The sequence below is a fragment of the Alligator mississippiensis genome, chromosome 4 (assembly GCF_030867095.1).
Source record: "Alligator mississippiensis isolate rAllMis1 chromosome 4, rAllMis1, whole genome shotgun sequence".
Lineage (NCBI taxonomy): Eukaryota > Metazoa > Chordata > Crocodylia > Alligatoridae > Alligator > Alligator mississippiensis.
Genome location: NC_081827.1, coordinates 93,300,737 through 93,324,387, shown reverse-complemented (window position 1 = coordinate 93,324,387; position 23,651 = coordinate 93,300,737). Strand labels below are relative to the sequence as shown.

The window sequence follows — 23,651 nt, the reverse complement described above, 5'->3', positions numbered from 1 at the left end:
GGTAGAATTGCTCCTGCAGCCCCAGGAGGCTGCTGGGGTCAGCCCAGTCCTGGCCCCAGCCTCCCCTACCTCACCTGGTGTAAACTGCTATGCACCGGAGGCTGAGTGGCACAGGCATTCCCCGGGAACAAGTGGTAGCAGCACAGAGTGTGCCGCTGCTTCTTGTCCCTGGGGAAACAAACGTCCATGCTCGTGTGGATGCGGCCAGATGTACTGTCTTATCAGTTGACATGGATCAGATAAGCCAAAATAAATGAGTATCACAAACAAATAAAATTGTACACTGCCTTATTTGTGGTTCAGTAACGAACTGTGACCAGTAATTTCCTTTAAAATAGAAAGGCGGTAACTTGTTGCATACTTTAACTGTAACATGCTACATATTAGAGCCACAGAAATAGAGGAATACACAAGGCTCTTCTGTCAATGGTAAATTGGCAGGATTAAATATGTAACCCCTCCTTATTTGCTTAGCATCCCATCTGCAAGAGACCATGTGGAATTTACTCCCATTTGATTGGAATTTATTTTGAATTACAGAGGACTTTCCTGGAGAGATACAGTGAAGGAATGGCTAGCTGCAATTTTGCTTCTTATCAGAATTGCAAAACACATTCACAAAACTTTTAGTGAAAAAATTAAAGAACATCAAAGCAAAAGCCCAAATAAAAATATCTTCCCAAGCACCCCACTTTAAAATTTGTATCTTCAAATTATGCATTCTGCAGGAGTATCCACACTAATGAACTCCCCACATAAACAATTGTATGTGAAAGTTTGTCTCATGCTTTGTCTTGCCTGTAATATAGTGTAAACTCTCTGAGGCAAGCCCAGGGTTCTTTAAATTTGCTGAAGAGCACAAGTCTGGTTATTAGCAGAGTTTACATCTAGGGACTATATCTAACATGGTGTTCTTTGAACTTTCCAGAAGCAAATGCAAACAGTTTGTAAAAATTTTGCAAACTAAACAATGTGTAGAAAAAATGAAAAAGGAGAAGGGATAACAAATTATGAAAATAACCTTGTATAGTATGGATTTCCCACCTGTCACATTGAATTTTCACTTGTTTGAAATAAGCCTGGTCTCCACGTAGGCTTTTTTTCTGTCATTTCCTGTTATGGCATTTTAAATTAACTAATAACAAACCTTTCCCTAACCTTCTAAAATTTGACATTAGCATATGTTTAACATTACAACTTGCAGCTATCAGTTCTTTCCCTCATCCCCTTGCTTTAGTCCTTTCAAAAGTATAACATGGAGTGTAGATGAAGAATTTGGATGAATTCTGATGATGTCAGTGGGCTCTTGAAGAATTTATTTAGTCACTTGACGTTACCAGGTTGGTGTATATGAAAGTCTGTCTACTGCAAGTCAAAATCCTAAAATCACCACTGTACCTATACTCCTCCCAGAGATAATTTCCATAAACATTTCATTTTAAAAATACTTCAATATTTTAACTCTCCAGTAGTTTAAAAACATATTGATGTTTTGAGGTACCTGCATCTTTTGGTCTTCTGACAGTGACAGGATACATTTTAGGAAGCTTGGTCAATATGGAGATTTACTAATTATGGGACAGATCATGCTCGCACATAGAATACTAAATGAATGCATGTACAACCTAATTTGAAAGTATTTTCTTGTACTGGATTAGGGTTTGCATAGTAAATTGTAACAAAAATTTAACCAGAGGCAATCAGCAGATATCAGATTTTCAGGTTTTTAGTGATAGTTTGGTTGAACCCCAATGTCCAAAACAGCTAAAGTAGAAACCCAATGCAGCTGTGGATAAAGTAACACAAACTACTATGCTTTTAGAAATGACTAGTTTTGATATTGTAAGTGAAGCAATGTATTTAATAAATGAAAAGATCTTTCTGTTGAAAGAATAGTAGTAGCTGTGACTTCTGGAAGGTATGATGTTGGTAAGAGAGGTTGTAAAAATTCAGTCCTGAGGCCACTTTATATTTCAGTACCATTTATTTTGAACATGCAATGGAGCATAAACTGTGGGTCCAATTAACTCCTGTTAATCAGGAGTTATTCTAAGGCAAAATGATCTTAACCAGCATGTAAATCAGACCCTTACATGAAAAGACTGGTGTATTTAAAAACTCTTGACAGAAATAAAAATATTTAGCTTCTTACTGAATGCCTCAATCTCATTTCTCTATCTAACTCACATTTTATACTCCCGTAATCCAGGGAACCACAAATTAGCAACCCCCCACACCCAATTTAAGTGTCAATTGACACTTAAAATTAATATGGATCCACTGCGCATATCAATGTTAATAAGATTAAGGAATAAGAAAAAGCATATTTTCACAATTTTTAAATTCATGACAACCTCTAGCAAATTGTAATTCAAACAAAAGAATTTGCATACTTATCCAGTCTACAATTACTTTTTTTATAGTGTATATTTAGGAATTGGTCCAGAGTTTTGCCATCCAGATTTCCTCAGGTACTACTTCAATTTTTAGTGTTAATATAAATCTTCTAGATGTTCAACTCATAAGACAGGAAGCACAAAATGATTTGGGTTTAGTTATATTTATTGAAAACATGGTAGAAACATTGTGAACTGGGGAGCACAAATGTTTTAATTCACTTTATTCACTTATATAGATTTTCAAGAGTCTTGCTCTATTTCTGTCCAGTCTATAAATGGATTCCTTTGTTGCTTATTGGAAGGACAAGTATATGCAGCGGTTACTTTATGACTGTATTTTGTTTCTTCAGGTGGCTTACACATGAGGAAAGGATGATGAGGGGGAATCCTCTTTGATGATGTAGCTGGCCGGTCACGTGGGAGGCAGCTCAGCTGTGCCTACCCCTGATGTTTAGTTTTGACTCTCTGATCTTGTTTTAAATAGAAGTGTAGCATCTTGGTGTGTAACCCCTGAGGAAAGCAGGATGGCCAAAACCTTGGGCTGATTCCTGTATGTATAATAAAAATAGCAGTTAGGAGAATGGATATGTAACTAGGTTTTCATCTTTGACTAGGAATAAGTTTTTTGTGGGAGATAGGAAGGATACAAGCTAGAGTCTGATCTGTTTTTACAAATCCAGATTAACTCCAGGTTTCAACAAGTTAACAACAATGTATTTAAGATCAGAATCTTACTAATCTTTTTCAGTGTTTGTACCATTTATTAGCTCTGTAGTACCCAAACTAATGTGTTTATTATTTGTTCCTGAATAATCATAGATTGAATATTTCATTTGAGATTTTCCCAAATGCTGTGAATCACATTAGTGCTTTTTTGTGAAAAAGTGGAAAGATCTCTCAGGTTCTTTTATAAAAAAAAAAGAAAATCAGATCTACAAAAGTACACCCTATTATGTGAGTTCTCTTCAGTAGATCAGTAGACATGTACAAACTTGTACACTATATTTTGTTAAATTTCTATCCAAATTATACAAAGAAATGGTTAAGGACATATACTACTTCTGAAGAAAGCAGTATTTTTAACTTTATTGTTTTAGGTTGAGAAAATTATTGATAACACTTAAAAAATAAAAACATTCCAAAACATCTATCATCTCCCCGAAACCTGGAATTTGAAGAAACTGAAGTGAGAACAGTTCAAAAGAACTATGTGTGTGTAAGCTTGCTAAATCTTGACCACTAAGGGAAAGGGATAATGATACCGGCCTGAAACTCTCAAGGATTTCTAAGCTGCGCCAGCTGGGACTGGGAGTCCCACAGCTGTAGGACTCTCCACCCCAGTGCTGTAGGGCTGCCACCAGGATGGAGAGCTCTGTAGCTGCGGGACTCTCAGTCCTGGTGGTTGTGGGGTGCCACCAGGAAGAAGAATACCCTCAGCTGCAGGACTCCCAGCCACCAGCTACACACAGTGCACAGCTGGGAGCCCGGTCAGTTGACGGGGTCCCCAGCCACAGGGGCAGACCTTGCTACACATGTAAATATAAGCTGGACAGCAACCAGCTATAAAGTCAGTACAGATTTTTTAGGTCTAACTTTATAGCTGGTTAGCCATTTTAGTGGCACAATAGGTACTCTGCATGTAGCTGGTCTCAGTTAATTAACCAGTTAACTGCGCAATACATGTAATGTGTAGAGGGGGCCTTAGAGTCTTGTCCTTCCTTGTCATAGAGGGCAGGACAATTTTTCCTCATCTTTATGTCAACCTGTCAAATATTTGAAAATACTATGCAATCCTTAATCTCTTATTCTACAGTCTAAACGCATACAGTTCCTTCAGCCTACCACTGGAGTGTACAGCTTACACCCTAATACCTTTTTCATCATTGTCACTTACCTCTGGACCGTCTCCAGTTTCTCTAAACTTTTTAAAAATGTGTGCTCAAAACTGGACACAGGATTTCAGTTGGGGACTACTAGTGCTAGCTAGAATGATACTATCATTCTGTCTTGTATACAATGCTTCCCTTAAAGCAACCTAAAATTGTATTTGTTTTCTTTTTTACAACATCACACTCATGAGATTACGATCCATCATAACTCCTAGATCCTTCTTCACTATGCTACTGCCAAGCAAATTATCCCTCATTCTGCATGTGTGTATTTTGTTTTTCTTCTCTATGTGTAATAGCTTACATTTCTCTTTCTTGAATTTCATTATCTACGGTGCATTTTTCCAATTCATCAGATTCTTTTAATTTTAATCTTATCTTCCAGTCTGCAATCCTTCCTAGTTCTGTGCCATCTGTGATTTGAACAGTATCCTCACTATGCCTGCATTAACATATTTCCCAAAGTGAACATGGTAAACAGCAATGGACCCAAGACAGACTTCTGTGGAGTGCCACTTGAGACCTTCTGACATTGATCCATTAATAGTCACTCTTAGCCTGTGGTTATACAACCAATTATATATCTACTTAATTTTATCCAGCCCATATTTCTTCAGCTTACTTATAAGAATGGCATGTAGGAATGCACTGACAATCTTATGAAAGTCCACCTCATTCCTCTTATCCACCAAACCAATTACTCTGTCAAATACAGAAATCAAATTGGTTTGGCATGAACTGCCCTTTATAAATCCATGTTGGTTACTGGTTGGCTACCCCTGCATCCTAGGCAGAAAGCTTAAGCCAGACAAAGGCTCAGTGACACAAGATGCAAGCAATAGCAAGAGATAGTCAACAGGTCAATTAATAGGACAATGAGTGGGAGGTTGCAGGGGGATTTTCCTCATCTACAGTTCAATACCTTTTTTTGTTTAAGGCTGCTGAGCAAAAGTGTAAGAGGGGGAGAGGGATTTTTTTCTTCCAAAGAAGCTGCATTGTAATGGCTAGAAGACACAATAGCAAAACTGTTATTGGTGCTTTGCCTCTACCTGTTGAGGACTTGTCCACATGCCGCCTCCAACTTCTGAGGCTTCCACCTAGGTTGCAGCCTCATTGTGTGACAAAAGTGGCCTGCATGTCTCTGCTAATGACAACAAGGTGGGGGTGGGGGGTGGGAAAGTCTCTGAAGAGAGAGGTCCTTACTAGTGGATTCCTTCAAGAATATGGTATGAGAACTCAGGCATGAGGCCTGAAGAAAGAGGTGGCCAGGCTCTGATTTATTCATAAACATGGGGACAAGATGTAACAATCTTAAATTGCAACAAGGGAAACTTAGGTTGGGTATTAGGACAATCCTTTTAAGTATATGGGGCATTAAGAAGTTATGGATGTTTTTAAGTGAAGGTTAGACAAATGCTTTGGTGGAATAGTTTAGATAGGGATGACTGTGCCTTAAACAGGAGGGGTAGACTAGATGACCTCATTGGGTCCTTCCTAGTCCTAATATTCTATGATTTACAAATTAATGTTTTATAGCCTGGTCTAGTAACTTAACAGGTACTGAAGTAAGGCTAACTGGTCTATTATTTCCTGGATCTCCATGGGAAGGTTTTTTCCTTTTAAATTTTAACACTATGTTTGCCATAGCAGTAGGTTAGCTTCCCCTTTTTTTCTTTTATTAATTTTACAAGTCCTCTGATCGCAGTTTATTTTTTCTGTGAAGACTGAAACAAAGTAGGCACTGAGCAGCTCCACCTTCTTTGATCTTCTTCACCACGTACAACGTTGACAGGTTTTTTTGGTCTTTCTTTTTCATCTGACATTTGTAGAACCTCTTACTGTCTTTAATCCCTCTTGCCAGTTGTAGCTGATTTTCTGCTTCTGCTTTCCTGATTTTTATTCCTATGTATTGTGTGGCCTATAGGGTCTGATTTAGGATGCAGTAAGACTAAATAGGAAAGCCTTAGGATCTATGAGACTAATTTTGATAGGAGTAGGCCCTGGGCCTGACTAGACTGAGCTTGGCATAAGTAGGCCTGACATTAATAGATAACTGAGACATGAACTTTATCATCCATGTTCAAGAAAATGTACTTAGGTGGTAAACAAATATGTTCAGTAGGACACGGCATATTTTAATAAGAATGTTAGGAAAAGAAAGGGGTTACAAAAATGTGCTGAAATTCTTATTATAATCCATCTCACCCCCCTTATCCACCAAACCAATTGCACTGTCAAAGGAAGAAATCAACCTCATCCTAGGCAGAAAGCTTCGGTCAGCTAGAAACTCAGTAACACAAGTGCTCAGTGACACCTCACCCCAGCTTGAATTCTGCTAAGATGTCTTATGCGTTTCCATCCTGACCTGCAAAATTCCCTACCCATCCACACCTATCTTACTGTAAATGCTCAGAAGTGATCCACAATGGCCACTTAGGTGTCTAATCCAATATCAGTAACAGATCCAGAAATTGGGACAAGGGGGATAGCTCCCCCCACTTTATTTTTGCTGTGCATGCACAATTAGCTCTGACCTCACTGCCTGGTCAATGTGGGTTCCTATTGGAGCTTCATTCAGCTCTGAGTTCACCAGCTGAATGGGAGAGAGTCTGACCAGAGCTCCTGCTTTCAGGCAGCTGCAAAGTCCAGGGAGTGAACATGGCCACTGTTAGCCCCTCTCCTCCCTTCGCCTGTAAAAGCAGGAGCTCTGAGCAGACCCCCACACCAAGAGCTCTTGTGCAACATAGCCAAAGGGATGCTTCACTGTCAATGACACAGGAAACCTGGGTTGTGGATTAAGCTGATAGCATTTTAGAAGTGAAATAGGATCTGGGTCTTAGATGCACAACTATACTGATCACAAACATAAGAGGTACAGCATAGGACTTGGCACTTCAACCTATTCTCTATTTTTCTTTCAACAGACATCAGGGAAGCTAAAATCCCCCATTATTACTCATATCTATTAGGTATTCTTTTTACTTGCTTGAAAATGCCTTATCTGCCTCCTCTTCCTCCACCCACTATAACTTCATTATTCTTCTTCTAACCCTTTTACTTCAACCACTCAACAGATCTACTTCTCTCTTCCTCTTAGATCTCAGAGCAAGCGTATACATTCCTGACGTACAATGCAACACATTTTTTTTTCTTTTTTTACCTGTTTTTATTTTTCTGGAACAAGCTATATCCTTCTATGTTGATATTTGAGTTGTGGGAATCAGCCCACCAAGTCTCTGTAATGCCAAATGATTCATATGTTTTGTTGTTTTTTTTTTTACATACTATGACTACAGTCCATCCTGTTTGCTCCCTATATTCCTTTCATTGATACAGAGGTCCTGAAGGAGCATTGGAGACATTCCTACTGTTTTTCCCCTTGCATTTCTTTAGCCTTTCCCCCAATGACTTCTCCAGAATTTAGCTCTTTCTCCCTTCATCCTGATTAGGTTATTGCTGCAGTCCCCCACAGAACCTAATTTAAAAGCTCTTCTCATCAGATTTGTCAGATTCTTCCCCGTGACCTCCACATTTGGCTATGTTTCTCCTGAACAGAGGCAGCAAAATGGATTTATAACATTATATACTGTTATAAATCCACTGCTCACAAATGTAGCACAAGGATATTTATGTTCATTTTTATCTAAACTACATTTCAATTGCAATCTTCAATCAACAAAATCTATTTTAAAATGATCTACACTCAGAACTATGAGACAGGTTTTTGGAGCACAAATATTACCTGACTTTAGGAAACTTATAAAAAAGGGTTTGAGTACAAAACCAAAACTTAAATCATCAAAATGATTTAGGCTAATCTTCTTCTATCTGCAACATTTTTACTGTACTAAAGGATAATATCCTAAGATTGTAGGGACTAAAATAAACTGAGATATCTCTCAAAATAGCTGGATACAGGATGCACATCTATTGACTAAAATCCACATTGTACATTCACCAACACCAAAAGAGTTAAGAAACTAAAGTATAATTACTTTGTGCAGGGCTGTTCAAATATACTGTAGGCAGAACAAGTAGTTGCCTAGGGCAACAAAATGTTTAGTGACTATTTATTTTATCTGTTTTTTTGTATGAAGGATTGTGGGCTGTGAAGGGGGCTTGCTTTCTAGCATGCTTAAGGGCAGTAAGAATACTCAAGGTGGGCTTGAGGTTATTATTCTGCTGTTGTACACCCTAAAACAAAGATACGGTTCTGAAACCTCACAAAGGAACCTACTCTCATGATACTGAGATTTAAGAGTGGTGAGCAGATAATAGAGCAATTTATTTTCTTCTTGAATCCTGGAAAATTTCCTCAGGATGTTTCCAGGGCACATCATGTGCTGTAGTAAATAGACAGAGTCTGTGTAAAACATATATCTTGCATAATAAATGTATCATTTACAATACATACTGTGTTACAGGACAAGAAAATGATCCTGCAAGTAGAACATAATAGGTGCTAAAATTGCTCAGCTTTGATTATTACTGTTTAAGACTGCTGCCAATCAGCCATTTCAGTACCTGATCACAATCTGTTTTGGAGAGAGTGTTGGGGGAGGCTGGTAAGGAGAAAGAAGAAAGAGAAATAGAAATTGATTTGTTTTTAAGAGTTCTAATATAAAAACAAACATCTGCTTATCAGGAGAGGCATAGGTGGCATTATTGATATTAGTGACATTCTTAAATTTAAAAACTTTAATGGGAAACTGGAAACTTTGGTTAGAGAATATGAGTTCCAATTCCCTGGACTGCTAAACCATCTATACCATGCACCTCTGATTTAGTTAGTCTATAAGGTGCAAATCTACCCTGCCTTCTGCCAGACTTCAGACTAACACAGCGAACTACCACTCTCTAGGTCTGCTAAATCAAACATATTATGATAGATGTGGTGTTTGTTCTTTTTAACCAGAAAACATTAAATATTTTTATTAAAATTGACAACCACAAGAAAATAGCATACATAATGTTAAACTGATTATTTCAGATTTTCTTACATTGTCCTGTTCCATTGCTTTCTGAAGTGAAATTGTATGAAGATGGATAACAACAGGCTTACTACTTTACCAGCAAAGTACTTATAACACTGATGAGATTCACAGGGGAAATGCTACATCTCTTTTGCTCTCCTTCTATGAGTAACTCAAATTGAACAAACTATTTCATTTTAAAATGATGAACTGTTTACCACCAATTTTGCTTTGAGTTTGAGTCCTGCTGAGACCCAACATAAAGTAGGAGGAAACAGTAGTGCAGAGGAAGATTTTAAAAAATTGTAAAGGCTTTCACTGCAACTTGACCTTTAGTTAGTATCAGTGAAGGCTAAAGATATATATTGAATAGGTGCCTCTTTTGTATTACCATCAAGACTTGGGAGAACATTTTGTGCATCAGACCAATCAGCAAGTACACAATCATGGTCCTCAGAAAGTAATGTCAGTTATAGAAATCTTAGTGTGGGAATCCCATGAAGCAAGTGTAACCTCAGCAGAAAATCCAAAGGTTGTGAAGTAAATTGTTATGACATTTCGCTAATGGCTGTGGGATACCACATATAGTTAACTACCTATAGGAAATCTGAGAGAAGATAGCAATATTAAAACCATAAGGGAAGCTTTTGAAAGACATGCAACAACCACAGATGCTGGTGAAATAAAAGATTTATAAAGTCATTACTGTTAGTCGAAGTGGGAAGAAAAGTATACCAAAAGGTCATAGACTACTCACGATCATAGGCAAGATTCAATGGAGCAAATGTACCTATCTATATGACTACATTTTTTCGAGCAGAAGAAACTTAAAAGTATAATACAAAGACATTTCAGAATCTTAGTAAGCAGCCTGGATGAGTCAAATGCACAGGATCATAGTATGGGGAAATAAATCACATTATATAGTCTTTAATGCAGTGTGCTTATTGAATACAAATAAATCACGGATAGTATTTGAAAGAGAAAACTAGTCACCTAGGAGCTGTCCTTTGGATTTTAAGTTGTATAAGCTTGGCCCAAATTAATTTTGTGTGGTGAAGTAATGTTCTATTAATTGTAGGAACTATAAAAGAAGCAATACTAGTGACATACTAATGATCTCTATATGTAAAATAATGGAACTGCAACTCAATCTGCTTAAAAGAAATCTTTAAAGACCTCATAAATATATAGACATGAAATACCTAGTTCCTTATTTAGTGTTATGGAATGGCATAATGTTCATATACATTTGTGCAAGGCAACAGACACATTCTCAATCATTTAATGCTGGCATATGATTCTGAATCATGTATGATGGCACAACTCTTTTGGCTCTATACAACTGTGAGTTTCAATATAGAGACATGGTATCAAAATAGTGTACACAACAAATGAAATGTCTTGGGAGGTCTTGCTCTTGATAAAATCAAAACACACAAGAAAGTCTCTATTATGGTGATTTCAATGATAGTTTCTGACTGTATCAGACCACTCACTCAACACCACAATTAGCAGCACCTTGAAGCATTGTGCCCAAATCAAAATCAGTGCATCCAAGATCCCCTGTACAGATGGTTATTGCCATATGTTGCATTCTATCAGACTGCTGCCTGGTACAGAAACAAGGTATGATATTTTATTATCTAACGTAGAAATATGGTAGGCTGTAGCACCACATGCATTTGACCACTTAAGAAAAACTAGCAGTATTAATTGTTCTGAATTACTATGGGAAGTAAAACTAGCAGTATTAGTTGTTCTGAATTACACATTAGGACTTCAAGGACAAGGACTGTGATTGACATTCCTGTACATCAGGTTGAAGGGTTGAGAACAGACTCCGATTCCTTTGCACTTTCTTTTCATCATACACTGAGCCAGCCAGGATGTGTTATTTTGATACACTGGTACTAAGTAAAAGCCATATAAGCAAAAGTGCATTTCTATGAATAAATTCATGCTTTTCAAAAGGGTGACTTCTAAAAACCCCATAACAAATAGCATTGTAACCATTTAGAAACTACTTAACCTTTAGTACAAGTCTGATCCAAAGGACATGGAAGTAAATGGCTCTCCTAAAGTTACCCACCTACATTTTAAATACTCTCCATCACTAAACTAGATATGAGAATTATTAAGTTTTAATTATATCCTTTTAAAAAAAAATTGAACTCCACAGTCACAGAAATCAAGTTTAGCAAGTCTGACTGAAGTAATGACATATATGTGATCAGAACAGCAACCTATAGAAACCAGAGAAAATGTTCCAAAATAGGAGAAAGTGCTTCTACAGAAGATGCATGTAGAAGATTTGCCACTCTCAAACATAAATAACATTCAGCAACCTCCAAACATCATTTTAACAGGAAAATTATCAAAAATCTGAGTTCTGAGAATCTATTACCATATTTATTTGACTATAAGATGACCCTGAATATAAGATGACATCCAAATAATTAGATTCTATACATGGAAAATGTATACATGGGAAAGAAAGAGACAGCCCAGCTGTGGGAGCAAAGAGGAAATTGATATGTATGCAATGTAGTAGCTCATCCTGACTTGAAAAAGAGTCAGCACTGAGGGGAGCTGCACTTGGCACTACTATGGCTATGGACAGACATTACAAATAAATTGGTTTAAGTGATCAGAAACTGGTTTAAACCTGTAACAGAACAGATGTTCACTGCACATAAACCAGTGTGAAAATGGCTGAACCCAGTTTGAGATGTAGTATCAGACTTAACTGATTTGGGTCAAACTGGTTTATGAAATTTCTGTCCCAGACCCTTTGCTGGTTTAAGTTAAACCAGACAGCCCAAGGACCCCGGCATGCTCTTTGGGCTGGACTCTCTAATGCACAGCAGAGGTGGCCCCTCTCCTTTGCTCCCTGGCTGGAGCTTGGCAGAGACTTACAGGCACAGCAGGGTCTGCTGACTTCCCTGTACCCTTCTACTCCCCCTCACACCACTCACTGCTTAAGCAGAGATCCTTTCCTCCTCTCTCCCACAGCACAGACTGTAACCAGCATGTGGTATGCTAGCGAATGCTGTGTAAGGCACATAGAACAGTGTCTGCTTAGGGCTTTTTGGAGGCAATCAACAGCTCAGATGGTAATGTCCCTGTATTTCTTCCTTTGGAAAAGGTAGATGAGGTTCTTTGGGTAAATCTGATCTCTTTTATTCAACCAACTAAATAGTTGGAAAAAAATTTCTTAGCAAGCTTTTGGGTTTAAAAACCCTTCATCAGGCTGAGGAAGCATCTGCAGTTGGTGTGTGCTTTTCCTGGATGGAATGAATAGTAAGGAAGACAGAGGCTGGTATGCATTTTCCTTTGGAAAAAGCTGTTTAAGAAGAGCTTGTAATGAGTGAGGCTTTGTTTTCGATGGGGTGTTAAATGCTGATAACAGTGCTAATAAATGCTCTGTTGTCAAGGGGGGGGACCCCTCCCTAATTACAGTGTCCTGCCAGGGCCTGGCCACACCCCCCCTAAGTTCAGTCCTGTGCAAGGGAAGGGAGGGCTGCTCTAGCACCCTCTGGCCTCTAGCCTGAGCCACTGCAGGCATTTGCCTGCATTTCTGGGATGTCTATCTGATTACAAAACTGATTTAGCCTAGCCAGGTTAGACTAACCTACAAAGATTGAATCAATTCAGGGTCAAGCTTTTTGAATGTCTGTCCCTAGCCTATATGTTTTATTCAGATGGGCTGCACTAACCTATCCTTGTGGTAATTTTCTATCAGCATTTCAGCCTTTTTGGCTAAGATTAAACGTAGCAACCTCAGCTCTGCATCTGATGGACTCTGAGAGCTCCTCTCTAACCACAGACCACTCTATTCCACCCTGCAAGGACCCCCATGACAGGATACTATGGACTGAGTAACTTCTTCAACCTATTCCCTCTACTGCTATGGACTATTGTACGGGTTTGTGTGCATCTATCTTCTTTCTCTCTAAGCTTCGCAATCCCTTCCCTCCCCGTCCCCCATCCCTCCTCCCCGCACTTAGGCTCAGTTGGCTAACATTGTATTTTCTGTAACCTAGTTGCGTTCCCCTCTTCACCCCCATCCCTCTTATGTTAGTCCCTCACTCGGGCACTCTGTATTTCCCTTATGGCTTTGTCATTTTTGTTTCATGACTCTTAACATTTTCTAATAAAATTCATTTTTGACACCAAGGGGAGGGTGTCAGGGCTGACTGGCCCTCCCAGTGCCAGCCTGATATTGCAGTACCTCCAGGCCTGGTGCCAGCTCCCCAAGGAGAGAACACCCACCCATTATTTGTTTTCTTTTTAGGCCCCAAAAAAGGTTTCTATCAGCAAGTATCCATTTTTTTAAGGGCCACACACAAAAAATGTGGTAGGTTCCTGTCAGCATGTCTGCCATATACTTTATAATCAAACTCAGTGTTGGTTGTATTTACTTAGCTTCATAGCTGATTTCCATTACTGAGATGTATTGCTTTTGGCAGCAATTCAATGATAGACAATGTATTTAATGAGTTTTCCTTGTATGTCAATGCAATTTGAGGGGCTTTTTTCCCTATGCTGAGGGGGGAAAAAACCTTGTCTTATATTCAAGTAAATATGTTACTTACACAAAGCAACAATCTTTGAAGCACTTCTCTGAACCAAGAATACAGGAATCATTTGAAAAGCAATTATAATTGCTCTCATGAGTTCCCCTAACAGTCAGAAATGAATGTTCTAGTAGAATCTAAAGGACTGTGGCTCTAAACATCTGGTTTCTTTCTACTATTTGAAATCTAGCACAAGACTGAAGTAGTGAGGTAAAAGACTGACAGATGTGGTTCTAAAGAAACAATATTGTCTGAGAATGCCAGTTACTGATAAGTAACCTTTCATTCTCCTTCAGAAATTGCCTCTGCAGATTGGCACTGTTGGGAGATTAAGAAGTAATAACAGCAGGAGAAGAATTGAGTAATTCACTGAACAGAGACTGGAGGAGCATCTGATTTAGGCCCAGGATAGCAGGAACAAAGCTCAAGGAAAGTATAGACTGAGCTCTGTATGGCATCCTTCCAAATGCACAAACGCCAAGTATACAATATGAATTTTTTTAGCCAAGCTGACTCTGCTCTATTGGAGTAGACTGTAAGGCTACTTAGTGAGGCACTAGCTGATTAAAGCAAATGTGAATGCAGCGTGGTCCATTTTGAAACTTTATGCAAAATGTGATCTATTTTGAAAATTTCCAAACAGAGACTATGCCCTTGAAATTCTAGACAGCTTTGAAAAGTGTTTCAAGTAGTAGCCTAAAGCCCTTAAAACTTATCTTGTGGAGTCTCCCAGCAGAAGCTGGGTGATTCTGAGAAGAGGAAGGGAGGCAGGTTGGTGCATAAATGGGATATTCTAAAAATATCTTCTGATCCTAATTTTTTTCCCTCAAAATAACATCATCTTCTACCTGGTGATCTCTGCCAAAGGTTGGTTAGCTATAAATGCATAAATTTATCTTTTCCTTCTAGTTTAAATAGTTCCAATCAAGAAATTAAATTTTAACTAAAAAGGAACACTCCCTAATAGGCTTAAAGTATGGACATACAAGTCTGATTAAAAAAAATCTAAGCAGCCATGTAGGTAGGCAATAATCTACCAGAAGATAAAGGCTGGATCGTCCATGTAAAAATATTTTAAAGTCTATTTTAGTAGACTGTAAAAATCTGAAGATTCTCATATAGCAGGGATACTGTAGCTTTAACTGGCAGATAAACTAATGAGCTTGGGAACTAAGGATGAAATAGACCTCCTGGGCCACTGAATGTCCCCTGCATTCACAGGCAACTCTTCACCCAAAAGAACGCCTCCTATGTTCCCTTTCTTTCAATGCAGCCCCGCGGCACCTAGGAAAAAACCCTACAGTGTGCCACAGGTTGATGATGGAGGAGGAAGGAAGAGAACTGCCTTTGCCTTTACCACAGCAGTGACAGGAAATTAGTTTAAAGTATGCTCAAGAAGATAAATAAATTAGACTTCTTAAGGGAGACTTAGCAATGCTTAATAAGTGATTGAAAAAGACTGAGGACCTTTCTGTTATTAATCACACAGAAAAGCATTTACATTCTAGAGTACAGTGCTTTACTTTAGATAGATCAAGGGACTTCAAAATCTAACCTTTAGATAGATCAAGGGACTTCAAAATCTAGCCTTTCAGCAGGACAGATTGGTTTCTGGAAAAGGTCTAAAATATTCCACACAGCTAAATAAAGTGAACCTGAATCAATTATTAGCATTTGACTTTGCTTGTGACCCAAAAATATCTGGGAGACAAGAGCAGAAACACTGGAAATCCCCATTTTCCAGGAAAGGAGGAGCGAGTATTTATTCTAACAAGTCCAGGCTAGGGCAATTAGAAGAATGCAAGCGCCATATGTCTTACTATCCAGAAAAATTGATGAAAGAGGACTAGGGGAGAGATATGCATTCTTGATCCTTATAGAGGAGATATCAATCCAGTCGAGTTTAAATTCCAGAATCAATTGCCCCTCAGAAGGGATGATGATGATGAAAGTTTGAAGCCAGGAAGAAACAGAAATGTGTAGTACTTTTTTAGTGATTTTTAAAATCCAACTTTTTGAAAAAGGTTTTTCCAAGGTGCTAGAAAAAGAAAGGGATTAAAAAAACCTAAGGAAAGAGACACCAAATCTGTATAAGACACGAGTTCATAGCTATTAAGCTGCATATCAGATGTGCTGCTTTGAGCTAATGACATGGATGTAGGAACTATAACAGTTAAAGGGCAAGGCCTCTGCCACTGATGAAAAGTCAAACTGTTTCCTTCTCCACCTTTCTTAGAAAATTGCTGTCCACTGTCTTGGGTTGGGATAAGCTGAATGGTGACCATTCTGAAACTGCTGGAACTAGCACTGGAAAATAAGAGCAGTTCTTCTGTAGGAAGGTAGCAAAATGTAGAGTCTCTTTAGATGGCATTGTTTGGGTGGTCAACATCTCTGTGCTATCAAATAGAAGACTAGTTATCCACTTTAAAGTGGATGAAACAACTGCTCTTCACTTGTATCATACATTGTTACTATTAACATAATTATAGATCTGAGGCAGAGTCTGAAAACCCAAGGCCTTGAGCCTCAGGTGCATAAATGGACATTCACACAGAGGAAATAAAGGAATAAGGAATGTTTACCTTTCAAGAATTCCTGGGCAACTTCCCTCTGTCTTCCTAGAAGTGAAGCACTAAGTGAAATCTAGAAGACTTTGCATGGAGCTAAAGAGGATTTCAGTTTCAAAGACCCTATTGATACTAACTGTAAAAACCTTAGGTCAAAAAAAAGGGTGCTCATACCTTCAGTCACTATTATATGTGCTATTGGATATTTGTGCTGGGCCCAAGTAGGACGCCATATCTTGTATTTGACACTCTAAACTTTCAGCACCAAGGACAGCCAAAACAAAGTTATAAAATCAACTATGAGTTTCATATCTGAATCTTTTTTCCCCCCAGTGTCTAAATCTAAACTACTAAAAACTGAAGCTATAGAGCCACACTTACATGTTTGGGACTTTATAGCTTCTTTCATTAAGAATATTCCCATCATAAATTTCTATTCGATATCATCTGAACAAGAGGTAGAACTTTATGAGAAGGAATTCAAACAAACAGAATGGTATAAACTGGACATTTTTTTCTGATGGACACAACATGCTTCAAAATCCCAATTTTCTTATATAGATATGATGAGAAATTAAAACTGCAAAACATCAGTAAATACTCAGGGAAGCTAGAGCTTTGTTCCTTGAACAGTATTTTTTATATAACTCTCGATAATAATAACTAAAAACTAATTCACAAGAATTAAAAAGGAAAAATGGGAGGGGGGAAAAACAGATTAATCAATTGAGTACTCCTGTACAACCTAGTCCAGAGTGTACATTGATAGCTATTGCTTTTTGTATTTCTGGAGCTCATGGTAAAAAGGTATATGCTTGCAAATAGGGAGAAGTGGGAACAATTCCTAAAGGAAAACATACTGTGAAGTTTTAAATATTCTAGGACCATATTCAGATCTGACTTACACCAGTGTAACACAAGTATAATGCTGCTGACTTTACTGCTGTTACTCCTCTTTATATGAATCTAAGTGAGTCAAGAATCAAGCCATTAGCCTTTAATGAAATTTTAATGATCCACCTGGGGGAGCTAAAGGGCAATTTGTTTCCAAATTGATTATGGCAAAATGCTCTGGATGCATAATTAATTTGGAGTATGTAATGTAGGTAGAGAACTGTAAGCTCATGACCAATTCCCTTTTCCCACTGGTACTTTGTGTAAATTTCTAAAAAAAAGCTTTTTTCAATTGCTTTTAAGAATTCCAGACATTTCTTTAATATACTTTAAACAAATCAAATTTGAGATGTCCATATCCTGTCTTGGTACATGCATGCAATATCCATTGAATTCAATAGTCTTTGGATATGCGTATAACTTAAGGCAGAATTTGGTCCTAGCTGTTATCCATTGTCATGTTGATAAGTGGTTGTAGCTCAAGTTAAATGTAATGGGATTTTGTTTGAAGAATAAATTACAACCATCAGTAATATTTTTCTATTAGTTTATCTTTTTATAAGCCCTAGTCTTAAACTGTATCTCAGCTATGCTCTGAACATCTCATGGGGTGGTGGGAGTTGGATTTATATAATTTTTGTGTCTTTCCTTTCCCAAATCTAGGGCTAACTGGAACCTGGGCAGCTCCCTATTATAAGTCAGAGCAGCTGCTCTAGCTTATGCTTAGCTGCCTATAGCCCCCAAGAGGGCTTTTCTGGCAACCCAAGGTTGATGAGCTGAACAATCAATGTGTTAATGCCTTCCACACTAAGTTCTAAGGTGCTACATATAAAACCTTGTTAGTTTGTGGGAAGAAAAAGTATGCGGCATAGGCACTCTTTGCCAGCTAGGGGATACTCTACAGACCAGCTTACCTGACAATATGTTTGTCACAGCAGATTCAAAGTCTTACCATAAATGTTTTAAAATGGAGAACAATTCAGTTATAGATACCTTAATCTATTTTTAAGTTCCATATGATAAAACCATGCTATTACATTATTGATTATAATGGTGGAAATTTGATTCTAGTCATTATACAATAAATGTTGACAATTATTTCCATGTATTTTGTGCGTGTCAGATCTATCTTACCTGAGAGATATGAAAGCAAGATTGAAAGCATGAGTAAGGGTGAAAATATTTTGTTTCGTTACCATCATTTCTCGAGTACATTAAAGACGTCTTTGCTCTATACCTAGTTTGGCCTAGAAAAAATAAATTGTAAGCAATCTTATAAAAATAGTGTTGCTATACTCTTTTTAACCAAACTGGAAATAACATGTTTTGTAGTTGTCACCTTTGATATCATATAATTTTTAGCAAAGAAAAATGTTTCTCTAAGAATCAAAAATCCAGAAGCCAAAATTTAAACTGTGCTAATTAAGTTTCATGATTAAGACAATTCAAGCATATAAAAGTAAAAGGTATATTCAACTCAGGTACAGAAGCTATAATCATTAAGCAACAGGAACAGTACTTAAAATGTAATTCATAATGCAATTTATTTTCATATTACACCTTTAATTGGTAATAGAATAGATTGAAGTGTGTTTAAACTAAGTTTTTTTTTCTTTCATGCTGTAAATAAATCAACTTACATTCATTAGTTCAATCTCCCAGATTTTTTTCACTAGGTCCATCGCTGTATAGCCATTAATCAGAAAGGATTTGGTATAGTCACCCAGTTCAATGGAGTCCAGCCACTCAGCCACAGACGGGGGGTTGTAGCCATCATGACCAATTTGTTTAATCTGTAATAGAATAACGACTAAGAATGACTAGAAATATTAATTAGTTAAGTACTTTTTAATACATCAATAATGTGCTCTGTTCTTTGGGACTGAGTTATTTTATTTTTTCCAATATTTCTCCAATGGTTACTACAGTGTGAAAAAATGGAGAACTACTGGCATTTTGATTTACTTTTTAAAATTCTTCTGAGCTACCACTTAGTAAAAGAGCTGTGATTTTTCTTTCAGAAACATCTCTGAATGACAGTTGAAGATTTTAAAGTTAGCTATTAAACATAAAATGCATAAAATCTCTGCTTGTTCAGCTGTTTGTGATACACTGTTTACATGAATTTTAAAGAAATATATAAGAGTGGATCAAATGGCACATGGAAGGAGAAGAAAGACAGACTTATGAAACAGCCTCAATGTGCAATAATATTATATGCATAATATCCTTATACAGAAGTTTAACTGCTGCTAACTCAGTAATATATTGCAGTGGTAAACTTTTAAGAAGATTACGAGGTTTAGAATGCCTTGTATTTGGCACACAATCTATACTGTTTGTAACAGTAATATAGTGCATGCTGGAAGCCATTCTCCCATTTTTGTCTGCTTATATACATTTCTACTTTAAAGGAACAAAGCGAGTCTGACAGGAACATAATACTATTGAGCTTAAGTTTGAAGCGAATGACAAAGTGATTTAAAAAGTAGAGATTTCTGAACTTAAAATCTTGCCTGAACCAATTTATTTCTTTACAGTTTATTTGAAATGTAATTTGAATTCAAGTCACTAAAAAAAAAAAAAAAAAGTTTTCTTTTTGAAAGCTGAAGTAATGCTTGCCAAAAATAAAAAGGACTGTCACTTCAGATAGTTGACAGGCAGCTAGCACATCATGATCTTGATCTTATTTTGTTGAGGTTCCCAGAAGAAGCAGACAAAACTAAGCATACTGTGCTATGGGGCTGGTCACAGTCGTCTTTGGTTCTTTGTTGCAGGTGCTAGATATAAAATTTTAACAAAAATATTTCTAGGATGCCTGTGAGACTAACATCCTACATCATAAAACAGAAACTAGAGGTTCCAGAGAATTAGTAATGGGATATTTAGTTTTTCTTCTCTACTTTTGCAACAGAGGGGCTGTATCTCTCTTGTCAACAAATGAGATTTAATATACAGCAAAACCTGTGACACAAAACTGAGCTATGGATGGCTTCAGTAGACAGGATAGAGACCTATAGTTTTATTTAACTGAGGACAATGAAATACTGGCTTTGGTTTCATTCTCCTCTCTGTTTAGCTTTGTTGGAAACCTTGGCTCCAGGGTTTTTCTGCATGATATGCTGTGTCAGATCCAGAAACCTAGTTACTCCGATTCTGTGGCAGCTCACCTGAAAAGCTGCTGCAGCTTGCAAGAGTTGCAAGCCTCCCAATTGGGATGCCCAGGTTTCTAGCTCCTCATCAATCTACCATACGGGCTGCAGAAATCCAGGACCTGTGAGCTGGCAGAAAACAAGGCAAGGGTCCATGAAAAACTTGCCTAGTTTCCACTAGAATTTAACTGGAATCAACCTTGTCTCATGGAATGTTTAGATTTCAGCAAACTGGGATAAAATGCTTAGTTGAATTTTTTTTCTGATGAGTTCTAGCTTTACCTAAACCTGGACAAAGAAATATGGAATGTCCTTCACCAAAAGTAGAAGGATTGTGGGTTAGGCTACATGGGGGGGCAAGGAGAAAGGGATTTGGTGGTAGGGGTCTGCTACAGACCCCCACACCAAGGGGAAGAAATAGATGCTGGGCTCCTGAGGCAACTCTCGGAGACCATAAAAGTTAAAGAGGCGGTAGTCATGGGGGACCTAAACTACCCGGACATCTGCTGGGAGACACAGACAGCAAGGTCCCATCGCTCACGCAGGTTTCTAACCTGTATACAGGACCTCCACCTGACACAGGAGGTGCATGGTCCCACTAGGGGGAATGCCATATTGGATCTGGTATTGGCAACAGGAGATGACATGATAGGGGACCTCCAGATCGGTAGCCATTTGGGAGACAGTGATCACCTAATAATAGAATTCAACATAAGACGGCGAGTGGGTAAGGTAACTAGTAGGGTGAAAGTGCTAGACTTTAGGAAAGCTGATCTCAATGCACTCAGGCGATTAGTCAAGGAAGCACTGCAGAGTAGGAGTTTTGAAGGGATGGGAGCCCAAGAAGGGTGGCTGTGCCTAAAGGAAACGATCCTTTGGGCGCAAAGCAAGACGATCCCCGAGCGAGGCAAAAAAGGGAAAGGGGCCAGGAGGCTTCCATGGCTGACCAGAGAAATCCAGGGCAGCCTAAGGGCCAAAAGGGGAGCACATAAAAAGTGGAAACAGGGTGAGATCACTAAAGATGAATATACCTCCTCTGCTCGTGCTTGTAGGGAGGCAGTTAGGCGGGCCAAAGCTACCATGGAGCTGAGGATGGCAACCCAAGTAAAAGACAACAACAAATTGTTTTTTAGATATATTGGGAGTAAAAGGAAGGCCCAGGGAGGAATAGGACCACTGCTAAATGGGCAGAAACAATTGGTGACAGACAGGGGGGACAAGGCTGAACTCCTCAATGAGTTCTTTGCCTCAGTGTTCCTAAGTGAGGGGCACGACAAGTCTCTCACTGGGGTTGTAGAGAGGCAGCAGCAAGGCGCCAGACTTCCATACGTAGATCCTGAGGTGGTGCAGAGTCATTTGGAAGAACTGGATGCCTTTAAATCGGCAGGCCCGGATGGGCTCCATCCGAGGGTGCTGAAGGCACTGGCCGACATTATTGCAGAGCCACTGGCAGGAATATTCGAACGCTCGTGGCGCACGGGCCAAGTCCCGGAGGACTGGAAAAGGGCTAACGTGGTCCCCATTTTCAAAAAGGGGAGGAAGGAGGACCCGGGCAACTATAGGCCAGTCAGTCTCACCTCCATCCTTGGTAAAGTCTTTGAAAAAATTATCAAGGCTCACATTTGTGAGAGCCCGGCAGGGCAAATTATGCTGAGGGGAAACCAGCATTGGTTTGTGGCAGGCAGATCGTGCCTGACCAACCTAGTCTCTTTCTATGACCAGGTTACAAAATGCCTGGACACAGGAGGAGGGGTGGATGTCGTATACTTAGACTTCAGGAAGGCCTTCGATACGGTATCCCACCCCATACTGGTGAACAAGCTAAGAGGCTGTGATGTGGATGACTACACAGTCTGGTGGGTGGCAAATTGGCTAGAGGGTCGCACCCAAAGAGTCGTGGTGGATGGGTCGGTCTCAACCTGGAAGGTTGTGGGCAGTGGGGTCCCACAGGGCTCGGTCCTTGGACCGATACTCTTTAATGTCTTCATCAGCGACTTGGACAAGGGAGTCAAATGTACTCTGTCCAAGTTTGCAGATGACACAAAGCTATGGAGAGAAGTGGACACGCCGGAGGGCAGGGAACAGCTGCAGGCAGACCTGGATAGGTTGGACAAGTGGGCAGAAAACAACAGGATGCAGTTCAACAAGGAGAAATGCAAAGTGCTGCACCTAGGGAGGAAAAATGTCCAGCACACCTACAGCCTAGGGAATGACCTGCTGGGTGGCACAGAGGTGGAAAGGGATCTTGGAGTCCTAGTGGACTCCAAGATGATCATGAGCCGGCAGTGTGACGAAGCCATCAGAAAAGCCAATGGCACTTTATCGTGCATCAGCAGATGCATGACGAATAGGTCCAGGGAGGTGATACTTCCCCTCTATAGGGCGCTGGTCAGACCGCAGTTGGAGTACTGCATGCAATTCTGGGCGCCACACTTCAAGAAGGATGCGGATAACCTGGAGAGGGTCCAGAGAAGGGCAACTCGTATGGTCAAGGGCCTGCAGACCAAGCCCTACAAGGAGAGACTAGAGAAACTGGACCTTTTCAGCCTCCGCAAGAAAAGGTTGAGAGGCGACCTTGTGGCTGCCTTTAAGTTCATCACGGGGGCGCAGAAGGGAATTGGTGAGGATTTATTCACCAAGGCGCCCCCAGGGGTTACAAGAAATAATGGCCACAAGCTAGCAGAGAGCAGATTTAGACTGGACATTAGGAAGAACTTCTTCACAGTTCGAGTGGCCAAGGTCTGGAACGGGCTCCCAAGGGAGGTGGTGCTCTCCCCTACCCTGGGGGTCTTCAAGAGGAGGTTAGATGAGTATCTAGCTGGGGTCATCTAGACCCAGCACTCTTTCCTGCATATGCAGGGGGTCGGACTCGATGATCTATTGAGGTCCCTTCCCACTCTAACATCTATGAATCTATGAATCTATGAAAAGGCAAGATGAGATCAGCTAAGATTAATGATAAATAAATGAAAGAGGGAACTTAAATGGTTCATCCACAATCTCTCTCATATAAAGGGCAGATGCAAAGATTTACAAACCCCTTTGTGTCTGTGCTAATGAAAAAGCTGGTCTTTCAAAAGACCTAGGACCTGAAAACCAGGGGCCCTGAAACACGGAAGGAAAGAGCTTTCAAACCTGGAGGAGAAAAGCTGTGTATCATACTGTCTTTGGGAGCTTATCACTTTTAAAAACAATAC

At 39.2% G+C, this 23,651-nt stretch overlaps 1 protein-coding gene across 14 annotated transcripts in view; it reads right to left on the bottom strand.

Annotated features, from left to right (window-relative positions):
* ANKS1B (ankyrin repeat and sterile alpha motif domain containing 1B) overlaps positions 1–23,651 on the bottom strand; it is an 870,204-nt gene that overhangs the window by 239,085 nt on the left and 607,468 nt on the right. For all 14 annotated transcript variants that reach the window (XM_059726322.1, XM_059726321.1, XM_019480905.2 and 11 more), the window contains one exon: positions 18,943–19,095. In XM_059726322.1, coding sequence (XP_059582305.1) covers positions 18,943–19,095 — 153 coding nt within the window. The remainder of the gene's footprint in view (positions 1–18,942; positions 19,096–23,651) is intronic.